The 15,275-nt window shown below is 34.4% G+C and overlaps 1 protein-coding gene across 14 annotated transcripts in view; it reads left to right on the forward strand.

Moving 5' to 3' along the window:
• The window catches only part of LARP1B (La ribonucleoprotein 1B), a 73,752-nt gene that overhangs the window by 10,430 nt on the left and 48,047 nt on the right, over positions 1-15,275 (forward strand). For 12 of the 14 annotated variants that reach the window (XM_053658186.1, XM_053658190.1, XM_053658188.1 and 9 more), the window contains exons 4-9: positions 890-1,064; positions 3,570-3,710; positions 4,508-4,651; positions 4,890-5,055; positions 8,562-8,706; positions 11,218-11,392. In XM_053658186.1, the coding sequence (XP_053514161.1) occupies positions 890-1,064; positions 3,570-3,710; positions 4,508-4,651; positions 4,890-5,055; positions 8,562-8,706; positions 11,218-11,392 (946 nt within the window). Of the gene's footprint in view, positions 1-889; positions 1,065-3,569; positions 3,711-4,507; positions 4,652-4,889; positions 5,056-8,561; positions 8,707-11,217; positions 11,393-11,986; positions 13,967-15,275 lie in introns of those variants that run through there. The other 2 variants (XR_008390241.1, XM_053658199.1) reach the window with 2 other exon arrangements.

Below are 15,275 nucleotides of genomic sequence, written 5' to 3' on the forward strand. Positions count from 1 at the left end.
TATTTTGACATTTATTTGTATTATATGTACCTGTAGTTCATTCCTTACTGTTGAGTAGTGGTAGTATATGGATGCAGTGCCGTTTGTTCATGCACTTACTGGTATACACTTGTGTTGATTCTACTTACTTTTGGCAGTTAGACATGAAGCTTTTATATACACATTTGTGTAACAGTTCTGCATGGATATATGATTCACTTTTTCTTGGGTAAATACCTGCAAGCAGAATGGCTAAATTGTATGTAAGCATTTGTTTAGCTTTTTAAGAAACAACTAAACTTTTCCTTCCTGCTATCAGTGTATGAGAATTCTATTTTTTCTACATACTCACCAATATCTTTGGTTAGTCTTAATTTTAGTTGTTCTAGTTGGCATGTGGTGGTAGCACATTGTAGTTTCAATTTGCATTTTTCTTACTAAAGGTGTGAAGGGCCTTTTCATATATATACATTTGCCACTAGTGTATTTTTTTAATGAAGTATCTATTCAAATCTAGCTCAGTTTTTCAAAAATTGAGTTTTCTTATTACTGCATTTTGAGAGTTCATTACATATGGTGGAGTAAAAGGTTTATAGTTGTGAGTATGCAGAACACAAGAGTTTATTCTTGTATTATTTATTAATGTATTCTTTTCCATATGAACAACTGTAAACCTACTTTTGCCCAGCCCTATATATTTTGGATACAAGTTTTTTATCAAATACTTAGGAAGTATTTTCTCCCAGTCTGTGACTTGGTTTTTCTCTTAATAGTGTCTTTTGTACCTTTTACTTTTCAAAAGATGGCCTTTGTCCTGCCTTATTTAGGTGAGGTATATTACCACAGATTTTTGGATATGTTAGTGAAAATGTTCTTGAAAATTATTTAATTCAGTAATACTTTTTTGCAGAGTCAGAGTGTCATCAACCAAGGAAATAAAAAGCTACAAAATAAAAAAGAAAGAGAAGACAAGTTTGAGAAGAGAAATAACAGTGAGAGCAAAGAAAGCCGTGAAACAAAGTTAGATGGTCTTGGTGAAAATGTCAGTGAGGATGAAGCTCAGTCGAGTAATCAACGAAAGAAAGGTTAGTTCATTGATACGTTCATCTCCTCCCTTCCTGTTTTATTGAGATATAGTTGTGTTAGTCTAAGGTATAGAATATAGTGGTTTGATGCGTGTATATATTGCAAAGTGATCACAACACTGTTTAGTTAACATCCATCACCTCAGAGTTAGACTTTTTTTCTTGAGATGAGAACTTTTAAGATCTATTTTCAGCAACTTTCAAATATATAATACAGTATTGTTCACTCGTGTTGCCATGCTATACATCACACCTGCAGAACTTACTTATCTTATAATTGTAAGTTTGTATCTTTTGAACCCTTTCACTCATTTCTCCCATCCCCCTCCTCTGTTCAGTTTCTTTGAGTGTGGCATTTCTAGGTTCCATGTATAAGTGAGGTCGTATGGTATTTGTCTTTCTTTCTCACTTATTTCATAGCATAATACCCTCAAGGTATATCTCTATTATTGCAAACGACTGGATTTTCTTTCTCATGGCTGAATACTATTCCGTTCTGTATATGAGACACATTTTTTTTATATGACACATTTTTGTTATCCATTTATCTGTCTGTGGACTGTTTCCATGTCAAGGCTATTGTAAATTAGATAGTGCTGGTAAAAATGTCAGTGAGGATGAGGCTGTTGAGTAGTTGATGAAAGAGGGGTTAGTTTATATGTCCATTTTAGTTTTTATTTTCTGTAAGAAGGTTGTAGTAATGAAGAATTATATTTAATCAATTGATTCCTTGTAGTCACCAATGAGTATTTTTGGATTTCTTCATGATACCATCTGCAGTGGTAACTGATTTGCTTTTATTCGATTCGTTTCTGAACTCTCAGTTTTCCCTGTAAGAATGGAATGAAGTTCCACTTACAGAAATGAGTGTAAATATATGATTGGAAAGTCATGTGATGACTATTGTTTTTTCAATTTGTATTGTAACTACTCCCTATCTTTATTGTATACATATTCTTTTTGGAGCTTTTTGTGTGTCTGGGGACACATGATTTAACTGCTTTGTAAAACCATTTACTCATCAGTGTTCTGAGCCTAGGTAAAAGTGCCTGCAGGAATCTTTTGGCAGAAAAATTCTTTGAACTGTCAAAAGGAGAGTAGCTGAGGTGCATTGAACATTGGAGAGAGTGGCAGGAGATGTTATTGGGGAGGTAAGCATAGTCCACATTATGTAGGGTTCAAACTTGGAATTAGAATTTTGAGTGAAAAGGGAAGATACTATAGCAGTTTAAATCATGGAGGTTATATGGCATGAGAGGGGGCATTTCATGATGTGATAGTTGTGGCCAGCTTCTTTAATAGTGGAAGTAGCGATCTGTCATGTCTTGAGCACCTACTTGATTTTTATTGTAACAATTATCCTTAGCTGCAGGGTAAGCGTTAGGCTCACTTGGTACAATGAGCCAAGGCTAATTGCTCAAAAGTGGTGCCAACGGGATAACCATACGGTTATTAGAAAATAATTTCTCCAGTTCTTAAACCTTTTTTATGCTTATTAGACATATAAGTAGTCTTTTTGGCTGTGTAGAATTCATACAGATGGCAGACCTGTCATCCTGCTCTAAGATTTGTCTTCTTTCTTAATTGCTTTAATTAAAACTGTCAGCCAACACTAAAATCCAGGTATTTATAGCTAGAGTAATTCATATACTCGAGTTATGAATTGACTCTCCTCAGAACATACATTTTTGTCTTCAAATTAAAGACTGTCTCGTGCCAAAGAATTTGTACTGTAGTTGCACACTAATACTGTTCCCTTTCCCTTAATCACCTTAGTAGTGTTTCCCTTACTCAGGAGTCTTTATTGGCAAAAAATATATATATATTGGTCAGAAAACTGAACATTTTGAAACCTCGACTGTGGAATCTGTAAATAGGTAATCTTGAGGATAACACCATAACAATTACACTATCTTTTAGTCAACAAGAAAAATTAAATTGCTTGTATCTCTTAAGAAGTTAGGGAAATGTGTGTAGTAACTTTAAAAAGATTTATCAAATGGAGTTAGACACATTTTACACTTAATTTTCAGAAACCTGTTTCATTAGTAGTAATACTGGATAAATCAATATTTTAGACAGTGATTTGAAACTAAAAGTATTTTGAATCACTAGCCAAGTTCTTCAGTGTGTTCATTATTATGTCTTATCAGGCACACCCCATTCTGAAGCCTAAGAATCAAGCTTTAGACAGGAGTAGTGTGTACACATACTATTTTGAATACCTTATTTATCAGAATTAAACAGAAGAGTGAGCATTTCACTTAAAAGCAAAAGAATTCCAGTGATAATTTATTACTGGTTTTTCACTTGATTCTTAGAAATATTATTGGCATAGAATAGATTTTTAAGAAGCTGTGTGAGAAGGAAATTATTTTGGTCCTCTACAGGTGATCCTTTTAAGGACAAATAAGTTTCATTTAATCAAAATTTAGAGTCCTTTCAAAACTATAAAGCTTTATTCAAAATTATACATTGTCATTAAATGATTTTATTTTATTCAAGGTAATAAGCACAAGTGGGTACCACTCCACCTAGATGATGTAAGACCAGATAGTCAAGAAAGACCAGGATCCCGGAACAGCTCAAGATGTCAACCTGAAACAAATAAATCATCACATAACAATAGGAGAAATGATACACGCAGTAAGTTACATTCTAAGAGAAAAATGACTAAAGAATTATGTCTTATTGCTTATTATTTTAATAGCCGTGTATAGTATAAACTATTTGAAAGTAAGTTGCTGATATTGTTCCTCTTTAACTCTGAATACCTTCAGAATATATATTGCAAGACCAGTAATACAGTCTGACTATCCACAGGTAGATTTTTTTAAAATGTCCCTTACGATTTCTTCCTCACCCCCCAAGATTTTATTTATTTATTTTTAGAGAGAGGGGAAGAGAAGGAGAGGGGGAGAAACATCAATGTGTGGTTGCCTCTTGCACATTCCCTACTGGGGACCTGGCCCATAACCCAGACATGTGTCCTGACTAAGAATCAAACCTATGACACTTTGGTTGACAGACCAGCACTCAGTCCACTGAGCCATACCAGCCATGGAATTTCCCTCTCTTTTCTAGGATCTAATCTGTATCACACATGCTTTTAGTTGTTTTCATCTTTAGCCTCCATTAGTCTGGAATAGTTCACTTGCTTTTGTCCTTTATGACATTGAATCTTTTTAGTATGTGATTTTTACTTATTAGAATATCATTTTTTTGTATGTCACTGCTTTTATGGGCTCTTTTTGTGTGTGTGTGCTGGAGACATTTTGACAAATCTCTATGGGATCTTTTAAGTTTGTATCTATCTGAAGATTGCCTGTTTACTAACCACTAGTTACAAAGTGGGGAGGGGTGGTTAACTGTGCTTTCATAAAGATAATCATGTTATTCATAGCTGCAAATGTAATGTGTAAAACGGTGTTTATTTTTTAAAGGTTGGAGGCGTGATAGAGAAAAGAGAGATGATCAAGATGAAGTTTCCAGTGTAAGAAGTGAAGGTGGCAACATCCGTGGTTCCTCTAGAGGCCGAGGACGAGGCCGGGGACGAGGAAGAGGACGAGGCAGAGGACATCCTCGATGTATGGCATGATTTTTAAAATTTAAATTAGATAAACTTTGAAAAAGTGTGCAAGGCCTCTGTTAGTTTTTCCCACTATCTCATATATAACTAATTTATTTGATAATAAATTAGATAATAAATAGATGGTTTTATATTATCTTTTGAGATACTCTACTTTGGATTTTTCTTTATAGTAACTATTTTTTCTGTTTTTAAAAAATTTGTGACCACCTTTCTTTTTCTTTATTTACATCAAGTAAACTTAGATTATTCATACGGTTATCAAGAACATGGTGAAAGGACTGATCAACTACTTCAAACAGGACATAATACCAGTATGATGTATTTCTATGATGATGGTACAGGCGTACAGGTATATCCTGTGGAAGAAGCATTGCTTAAAGAATATATTAAGCGCCAAATGTAAGTTCATCAGACATAAGCAGGTGGAATGATAATATCTGTTGCAATGTCAAACTTTAATATCACTGATAGTGAATACGTTCTAACACATTTTCTAAGCTGTTTATTCATAGATAAAATCAGAGGATTTTTATGGCATTTTGTATTATTTTTTTTCTAGGCAATGTTGGTAAAATAAATATTGTATAACATTTATATTTGGTTCGTGCTATTTATGTGACTGCTGCTTTGTCTCATGTTTAGGTAGTTCTTGGCTTAAAGAATATTAGTTACAATGTCATGGGGTAATGTGAGTGATTAAATATAAGAATATAAGACTATGTATTTGAAATTGAGTAAGCAAAGTGGCTTAATTTGCAAATGTTTACATTAAAATTTGCAAATGAGTATGAATGACAAAATTTGTGAAATTTATATTTTATTTTTCAATTACAGCTTACATTCAGTATTATTTTGTTTTAGATCAGGTATATGGCACCATGGTTAGATAATCATATACTTTACAAAAAGATAGGTTGTCTCAATTTTCTTAGCAGTTGATTTCAGGATTTGAAGTTACGTTCTCTTTCTTTGTGACACATTAAATAAGAATTGCCTGATCTTTTTTAGTTCAGACTCTAGTTGCTCATAATAGTTGCTTTCTGAATATTGAAGTTGGTTAGGAGAATATTAGTTTGTACCTGTTGTCTTTAAGAAAATGTAACCCCTGTGCATGTTAGTATAGTATAGCATATTTTGCATGTTTATAGTGTTTATATAACGGTGAAAAAAATGTTTTCAAGTGATTTGCATAACCAGTTGGCTGAAATTTTAGTTTTTGTACCCTTATAAGTGAAGGTAAAAGGCTGTTTTATAAAGTACATAAACATTTTTAAAACATCTGTCTTTATTTAAGAAAGAAAATGGACCCTACTCTGTCACTAGAAAATAATTTCATCATCATCAACCAGACATCTTCCTGAGATGCTTTCATGGTGGATTTCATTGGCTTACAATATGAAGCAGCTTGTTTATTTTGTTCTTTTGTTACAGTTGATGCAAATACTGAGGAAAAGGGCCTTTTTATTGGCAGAAAATGCTTAACCTGTGGCTAACAACTTCAAACCACTATTCCTGTCTTTTTGTAACTCTTGCTGCCAGGTGCCTTTGAAGACCCTGGTGGTGAGCATGCAACTCCATTTCAGGATAGTCAGCCTCACGTGCGCTTATCCCAGTGAGGGGGAGCAAAGCTACTTCACTGTTTGCACAATTTCTGATCATGCACTGTAGGGTCCACTTCTTATGGAAGGGCATGATAAAGTTCCCGAGGACAGTGAACAAAATGTCAACACAGCATTGGCCATGACCCCTTTTGTTGTTACTGTTTTAGCAGTAGGGTTTTTGGCAGCTGTTAGAGCACCAGATTTAGAATGGCTCTTTACTGTTACCATTCTCTGAGTAAGGGACATCTCGATGTAAAGAGTCATGCATTTGATTTTGTGTCTGTAAGGTTTCTCATACATAGCAGGATTATTGATTAGGGTTTAGATTTTTCTCTGTGAGCAGTTATTGAAAAACTTATACTTGTGGAAATTTATGCTAAATGAATTTTGAATTAAGAGACTTAGCTGATTATAGGTGAGTTTTTTAAATAATTTTAACTGAAAATATTGGTTTTTGTTTTTGCTCATTCCTAGCTGGGACAGTCCTGGGCACAGGTTTAAATATGAGTATGTTTGTAAGATTTAACATATATATGCTGTCGGTAATACATTTAGAGTTTGAGCATATGTGTTAGTGCCCACCACATGCCAGGCATTGTGGAAAGGGCTGTTGAAGTGTAACAAAAATCAGAATGTCCAGTCTCTCAAGACTTAGATTTTTTCTTAAGTGTTAGATAAGAGTGAATGATTTACTAATGTTCCTGAAATGTCAGTAATATTTCACTGACCTAAGGGAGCTTTGCACTGTGATAGTTGGATAGATATCAGAGTTGTATAAAAAAACCCAACTTGGATATTTACATTTCTAAAATAATATATTTTCCTCCCAGTAAAAAGTAGGTCAAAGCCAATTTTCATTTATAAGTGATAATTTCTTCAAAGTTAGAATTTGACCTAAATAATACTTCAGGAGGATCTTTAGTCACCCAGCCTTATACCCAAACATACGAGGTGGTATTTGCCACATAATTTGCTTTCTCCTAATTTGCCACCCATCTTTGCAGTTTTCTCTGTAATTTGGGAACAGGATAAAATTAGGCTGTAGGCCATATCATTATCATCTTACTCTGTCTCTCTAGAATCCTATTCTACTTTTTCTGTGTGGAAGCTATAATTTAAACATGTTTCTCAAATGCTATTACTAAATGTATTCTTCATATTTGTATCTTGCAACTTGTAGTTAACTAATCACAGTATTTCCATGTACATTTCTATACTTTCCTAGAAAAGTTTAAGGTGTCTAAGCTTTTTTGGTATTTTCTCCCATGTACTTCATAATGTCATCGTCTTTGTTTAGCTATTTGCTGATCATTCTTCCTTTTTTTTTTTTAAGATTTTATTTATTTTTGGAGAGAGGGGAAGGGAAAGAGAGAGGGAGAGAAACATCAATATGTGGTTGCCTCTCACATGGCCCCCACTGGGGACCTGGCCCACAGCCCAGGCATGTGCCCTGACTGGGAGTCAAACCAGCGACCCTTTGGTTCGCAGCCTGTGCTCAATCCACTGAGCTATAGCAGCCAGGGCTTGGTTAATCCTTTTTTTTTTTTTTTTAAAGTGTTGTTCTGTTACAGCTGCCCTGCCTTTTTGCACATTGCTCACCCTTCCCCTCCCCACCCCCCTACTCCCACAGTCTTTATACTTAGGTAAAGGTGATCTAAATAGAAGTATTTAGGTAAAGGTAAAGGTGATCTAATAAAAATCTTTTAGATTTTTGAAAGGATAATCAGTATTCTAAATTCCTTTTTTCTCATGTGTAAGAGGAATTATTAACTCAGTAGAGTTTTGCTGTTATTTCTTTTCTCTCAGTTATAGTTTATATGCAATATTATTTTGTATTAGTTTCAGGTGTACATTATAGTGGTTACATAATCATCTTTTTACAAAGTGTTTCCTCTATATTTCCAGTACCCGCCTGGCGCCATGCATTTATTACAGTGTTATTGACCATATACCCTGTGCTGTTCTTCATACCCCCATGTCTACCAGTTTTGTAACTACCAATCTGTACTTTCAGTCACTTCACCTCTTTTGCCCAGGCCCCCAAACCCTGCCCCTCTGGCCACCATCGATCTGTCCTCTGTATCACTCTGTCTGTCTGCTTTGTTCATTTGTTTTGTTCTTTCGATTCCACATACAAGTGCTATCATTTCTTATATTTATTGCCCTGTGTTGTATTAAATATATATGATGCCATCAATAAATTAAAATAGTTTTTTAGCAGCTGATGTTAAAAGCAATAGATATCTTATTTCCTATTGAATAAATGAATGGAATTTATATTTACTGCCTTACTTCCCTTTTTAGAGAATACTACTTCAGCATAGAAAATTTGGAACGGGACTTCTTTCTTAGGAGAAAGATGGATCAACAAGGCTTCTTGCCTATTTCCCTGATTGCTGGTTTCCACCGTGTTCAGGCCCTCACTACAAACCTCAATCTCATCTTAGAGGTAATTATACATTTACAAAACAAATAATGCAGTCTGCACGTTTTGTTGGTACTGTAAACCTAAAACCACTAAAAAAAAATTCTATTAACATTTTTAAGGGAAAAAAGTGAAAACTGTCTATAGTTGCTTAAGGCTTAGACTATATTTATGGCTTTCTTCCATTTTATAAAGCTCAAATAAATTACTAACTTTGGAAATCCCTGAAAGAATTGGTAATGATGTTTCCACCTATTTTTAACCTGGTCCTTTAAAACTTGAACATTCTTGGCTGTTCTTGGTTCTTTAGTCTTCACACTGATGTCCAATAGTGCGTATTCCCATTTATTAAATTTTTGAGAATTTTCTTGTGAAACAAAGACTAATTTAAGTCTTTTCATTTATGTTCTTAGTGCTTTTATTAAATTTCTTGTCTGTCCTGTTCTGGAAATGCATTGAACATTTTTGGTTTTCTATTACATACATACAATCAAATCTGGCCTTTTTGCTGTACAGTCTGTGAGTGTTGACAGATTTACACCCTTATGTGTGCACTTGTATAGCCAGTCCCTTTCCTTATACATGGTACCTGGGAACTGCTGACCTGATTTTTGTCCCTCTACTTTTTGCCTTTTATTTATACATAAATAAAATGTATTTCGTAGCCTTTTATTTCTTTCACTTAATGCTTTTCAGATTGATTCATGCTGTTGCATGTATCAGTAATTTTTTTCTTTCTTGTTGATTTATTCCACAGTACCACAGTTTATCCTTTCACTTGTTTTAACTATTTAGATTGTTTCCACTTTTTGGGGATTATGAGCAAAGGATAAAAGTATTTGTGTAGACATATGTTTTCATTTCCAGTGGATAAATATTGATGATTGTGATTGCTTGAATGTGTGCTAAGTGATCTGTACTATAAGAAATTGCCAACCTATTGTCCTAAGTGGGTTTGACCATCTTGCACTTGCATTTCGTGTGCGAGTTTCATTTGCTCCGTGACCTCATCAGTATTAGGTATTGTCAGGTTTTTTTGAATAATAGAGCTGTAGTGGTTTCTCATTGTGGTTTTAATTTGCATTTCCCTAATGGCTAATGAAGTTGAGCATCTTTTCATGTGTTTATCTACCGCTGTTATACCCTTTAACATTTTTTTTTATTTATAGGAGAGAGAGAGAAACATAAATGAGTGGTTGCCTCTCACAGGCCCCCTACTGGGAACCTGGCCAGTAATCAAAGTGGCAACCCTTTGGTTCGGCACTCAATCCACTGAGGCATACAGGCCAGAGCTGGAGTGGTTTTTGTTTTTGTTTTTGTTTTTGTTTTAAATAATAGAATTGCAAGAGTTCTTTATTCTGGCTACAAATTCTTTATGTGTATTTTACAAATAATTTTTCCCAGTCTTTGACCCATCTTTTTACTTTTTAAACAGGCTTCTTTAGCAAACTTTTATCAACAAATGTGCTCCATGCTTTAAAAATTAGCTATAGAAAAGTCCACATTTTCAAAACACTATAAACTGGTGATTTGTTATTTGTCAATATGTGATTAAAGAGTTATTTTACAGAAAAACTTATTTCAGGCAATGTCATTATTGCATTTACTTATAGATGGTATTTAAATAAACTTTCTGTATACTGTAACTTGAAGAAAATTATGTTTAGTTTTGTAGGAAAATATTATGGTTATATGTTCATAGTAGAATGAGTTTATTAACTGATGCCATTGTGCTGTAGCAAAGATCCAACTCAGCTGTCATTTTCAATGAAGTTATTACCAATATCCCTCACTCATTACTTCTACAGGAATCTGGTTGTAATTGTATACTTTTTTTGGTAGGTTGTTTTTTCTTTCTTTTTTTTCTTTTTGGTTTGTTCTTAAGTCCTCAAGCACAATTTTCAGATCCAAAATTTTCACAATTTACAGCAGTAGAGAAGGAATGTTTAAAAGAACTTTTGTGTTACTATTGTGTTTAGCGTTTTTGATATATAAGCTGTTGATTCAGTAAGAAAGAATACTGATTTTAAAGTTAATGTCCAATTATGGAAAATAGAACTTGAGAAGTAAGTAGCATGCTATACTGTTATTGAGAGCATACAAATAAGGAAAATAAGGGTGACTTGCAATAAGCACTGTAATACTGTAAATGGGTGGATTGATGATGCAGATGGCTACTAAGTGACTAAAAGTCAGGTTGCATATGCTGGACAAAGGGACAGACAGTTCACGCCCAGTGTAATTTTTCATCATGCTACTCAGAACAGTGTGTGCAATTTAAAATTATGAATTGTTTATTTCTGGAATTTTTCATTTAATACTTTTGAACTGCAGTTGACTACAGGTAACTGAAACTACGAAAAAGTAAAGCTGCAGATAGGGGACAGATGAGGGGACTGCTGTACTTTATTTGAGTTTTAGTGTCCTCGTCTATGAAATAGTAATTTTTAGAATTTTTAGGCTATTGGAAGTATGGGATATGCAAATAAAATTTTTAATGAGAGTTCTTTAATATCTCAAAATTCCTATTTATAGGCACTGAAAGATAGCACAGAAGTGGAAATTGTGGACGAGAAAATGAGAAAAAAGATAGAACCAGAAAAATGGCCAATTCCAGGCCCTCCTCCACGTAGGGTGCCACAAACAGACTTCTCTCAACTGATTGACTGCCCAGAGTTTGTACCAGGCCAAGCCTTTTATTCACACACAGGTAACAGCTTTTCTTCTAGAGCAAACCGCATAGCACTGGGATTTTGTTGCATTTTACCTGTCATTATAAAGTGTACTTAGGATCATAGGAAAATTACTAATAACTAAAAGACTTGATGCTCTAAATTCTATTCATATTGTCTCCCATGTAGAGCTATAAATTAAATAGGGATTTAAGAGTAATAGCGAAGCTCTGCTCTAGTCTTAAATTATTTGTGAACATTGTTATGTGTAGAGTTTCTACCTATCTTGTCATTAATTTTACTATATGATTATAGATATATTGTGCCAGTTTTCCCCCGTAAGATTAGAATAGTAGGGTTGGAATAGTCTAAACATCTTATACTCATCGCTAGGGAAGAATTCCTTTAATTTTCTTACCTATGTGCTTTAATCTTGTCTTGAAAGGACGAAATGACCTACCTATAAGAAATGCAGAATTGTAATTTTCTTACGAAGTTATAATTATTGATTAAGGAATTGGTGGCATTTAGAATTTCCAAACACTGCTTTAAAGTTAAGGTTTTTTTTTTCCTGGGACATTTAAAATACATTCCCTCTTGGGAAAAAATATGTGTGCTTAAACTTTTTTCAGTCAGGGTGATGATCTGCTGATGCTCTTGGATGTCATTTGATCGGAATATGCAGAGGAATAGGTGACTCACTGAAATATCATTATAAATATTGGAACAAATCGTGCTGCAGAAATGAAAGCGACCAGAGTTACTTCTGTGCAAGAATGTCTACTCCTAACTCATTGTGGAGGCACTTGAGCCAACACTACAGTGGAGATAAACACCTTTGTGATGACGATGATGAGAGACAGACCAGAGGACTGCTATTGTTTTTATAGGAGCTGCCCATTTATGTGTAATTAGCCTGGGCTGCATGTGCTACTTTTATTCACGGTGGGAAAGTTCATTTTCATTCTGGAAATATTACAAGATTCTGTCTTTTCCTCTTAGACTTATGTACTTGTGTTCAGATCAATAAAGCAGAAATAGAGAGGTTTGAGTGGCATTTTCCAGATTGTTAGGTCCTTTGTTATTTAATTTGCCCTTCAGTATAGTGTATGTTGTATAACTTAGATGTTGTCATAATATTTCACATAGACTTTAAGATTTATTAATACGGACACTAAGATAAGGAATTTAAGAAATAAAAGTATTTTTTCACTCTTAAAAATTTATTTTTGATACTGTTATGAGATGCATGCCATCCGTAAACCACTGATGGACAGTCTCAGATATTTTTATTTATTGTTTCTTTAATTGTCAGCCCTCTGCCTCTAAACCTAGGAAGCACTTTGGGCAAGTGTTTTAAAATTTGAAGAGTAGTGACATTTTTTAGGTTTTTAAGTAAAGATACAATGTCTGTGTAAGATTGATTGTGTAAATGTGGGGTCCAAGATCACATTTTTAACCTGCTTATGAACAGGCATTAGTTAAATTAGATAAAATAGAAAACTGTTCTTCCACACAGTAGCTAAGATAAGTCAGACAAGTTGCTGATGCCTGTCCATTAGCCATTTATGCATTATTAATAAAATTACAGGAATAAAACCACAATGTCTTAACATTTTTGTGTTTTTTTAATATATACTCATTTGCGTGCACATACATATTGCCTGAAAAAAGTCAATGTATATTTTAAAATGTTAAAAATATTTTAGGTTCTTTTTGATTATACATCAGAAACAAGATGATGATGAGGCATTATAGAAAGATGGAATATTTTTTGAGTTGTTCTGACACATTACATCATAGGAATAATTATGTAATTTAAGCCTTTCCCTGTGAATCCCAAAATTTCTGACCTTAGTAATTCCCCTCTGATATGAAAGCCTTAATTTCCTAACTTCAGTTGAGAAGTTATTTGAAATGGAAGGGATGGGGAATGTGGATTGTGTTTATCTGTACCCATGAAGACAGAAAAGTAGTGAAACTTTTATCTGTATCCTTTTTACTCAAATGAGATGACCTTAAATTTCAAAAACATAATCCTTGATATATACTTTCTGAGAGACTTGTGTAATATTTTAAAAATTTGGTCCTTTTCATCAAAAAAATTAAAATTTCTATTTTTCCCTCTATGGAGCTTGAATTGTCTAACATGGATTGACCTTTGTGATGAACAGAGGACCATAATGCACCAGAAAAGGTTGATTATGGGAATGGTAAGGTGTTTTGAAATTTAGGTTTTTTATCAATAGTAGAATGATTTCATTCAAAATTGAGAAGCCAGGTATCTGACATCTTGGGGGTGGGGTTTGTTTATTTGCTTGTATTTGGCTTTAAAAAATGTATAAAGGGTTCCCTAATAATTATTAATTAAGCTGTGGTATTTTCTTTGAAATGTTGCTCTGCAGAAGTATTCTTGAATGTGCTTCACATAAAATACAGAATCCTTTTAAAGCAATCTATATAATTACCCAGAGCTGTGATTCTGGGTGAATAAAAAGTCATGCCAGGTAAATATCATGTGTAGCATGGGGCAAAAGTACGTTTACAGTTCATACAGGAAATAATAAAAATAATGATACAAGAATAAACTTTCATGTACTCACAACTTTCAACCTACTCTTGCCCTACTTTGGTGTTTTGTTTTTTTGTGAAGACTTTATTTTTAAAGGGAAAGGGAAGGAAAGAAGGAGGGAGGGAAACATCATGTACAAGAGAAACATTGACGGGTTTCCTCTCGCACACCCCCAAATGGGGATCTGGCCCTCACCCCAGACATGTGACCCAACCAGGAATCGAACTGGTGACCTTTCGGTTTGCAGGACTCACTGAGCCACACCAGTCAGGTTCTACTTTTGCCCCACTTCATTTAAGGTGATTTCTCTATGGAGAGTTGTGTTGACAATTTTCAATGAATGAAAACAGCAGCAAGGATTTTTTTCATTGAGGTCTTACAAACTAGAAGCCATATCTGTCAGACTATGTGTCTCAGTTTTTTGTTTATAAGTTTAACGTCAAGTAATGAAAGTCACAGTCATATTCATTTTGGTCTTGGAAGATTAGGGCTGTGCTAGTACCCTTAAAATTCATAGTTTAAAATCTTTTCATGGTAAAAGAAAACAATCACGTGTAGCACATGTATAGTTTAATTATAAGGGGAAGCCCTTAAAAAAACTGAATTTTCATCTTACTCAAATTCTTTGGTATTTTAATGTCATTAGTGACAATTGATTTCCCTAGCACATGCCAGGTGCTGTTCTAATTATTTATACATGCACTATGCATAGTGGTAATATAGTTAATTCTCACTGAAGGATGGTGGTTCCGAGTCTAATTTTATTTTATTTTAATTTTTATTTTTTTAAGACAAGAATGTTAGCCTTTACCACTTTATTTAATTTTTTTGGTTGTCAAATGATCTTATTTTATTCATTCATTCATTCATTCATTTATCTTTAGAGGGGAAAGAGAGAGGGAGAGAAACATCAATGTATGGTTGCCTCTAGTGCATCCCCTGCTGGGAACTGGCTTGCAGGGAACTGGCTTGCAACCCAGGCATATGCCCTGACTGGGAATTGAACCGAGATCCTCTGGTTCACAGGCCTGCACTCAATCCACTGAGCCACACCAGCCAGGGCTAATTTTATTTTTTTAAGATTTTGTTTATTCTTTAGGAGAGGGAAAGGGAGAGAGAGAGGGAGAGAAACATCAATATGTGGTTGTCTCTTGTGCGCCCACTACTAGGGACCTGGCCTGCAATCCAGGCATGAGCCCTGACTGGGGATCAAACTGGCCACCCTTTGCTTTGAGGTCTGGCACTCAGTCCACTAAGCCATGCCAGCCAGGGCCCGAGTCTACTTGTAAAACTTTATTCCCTGCATGCACATAGATGACCTATAGTATTAAAAATAGAGCTCTCGATGA

The sequence above is a fragment of the Artibeus jamaicensis genome, unplaced genomic scaffold (genome assembly GCF_021234435.1).
Source record: "Artibeus jamaicensis isolate MK-2021 breed Jamaican fruit bat unplaced genomic scaffold, CSHL_Jam_final scaffold_537, whole genome shotgun sequence".
Taxonomy (NCBI): Eukaryota; Metazoa; Chordata; class Mammalia; order Chiroptera; family Phyllostomidae; genus Artibeus; species Artibeus jamaicensis.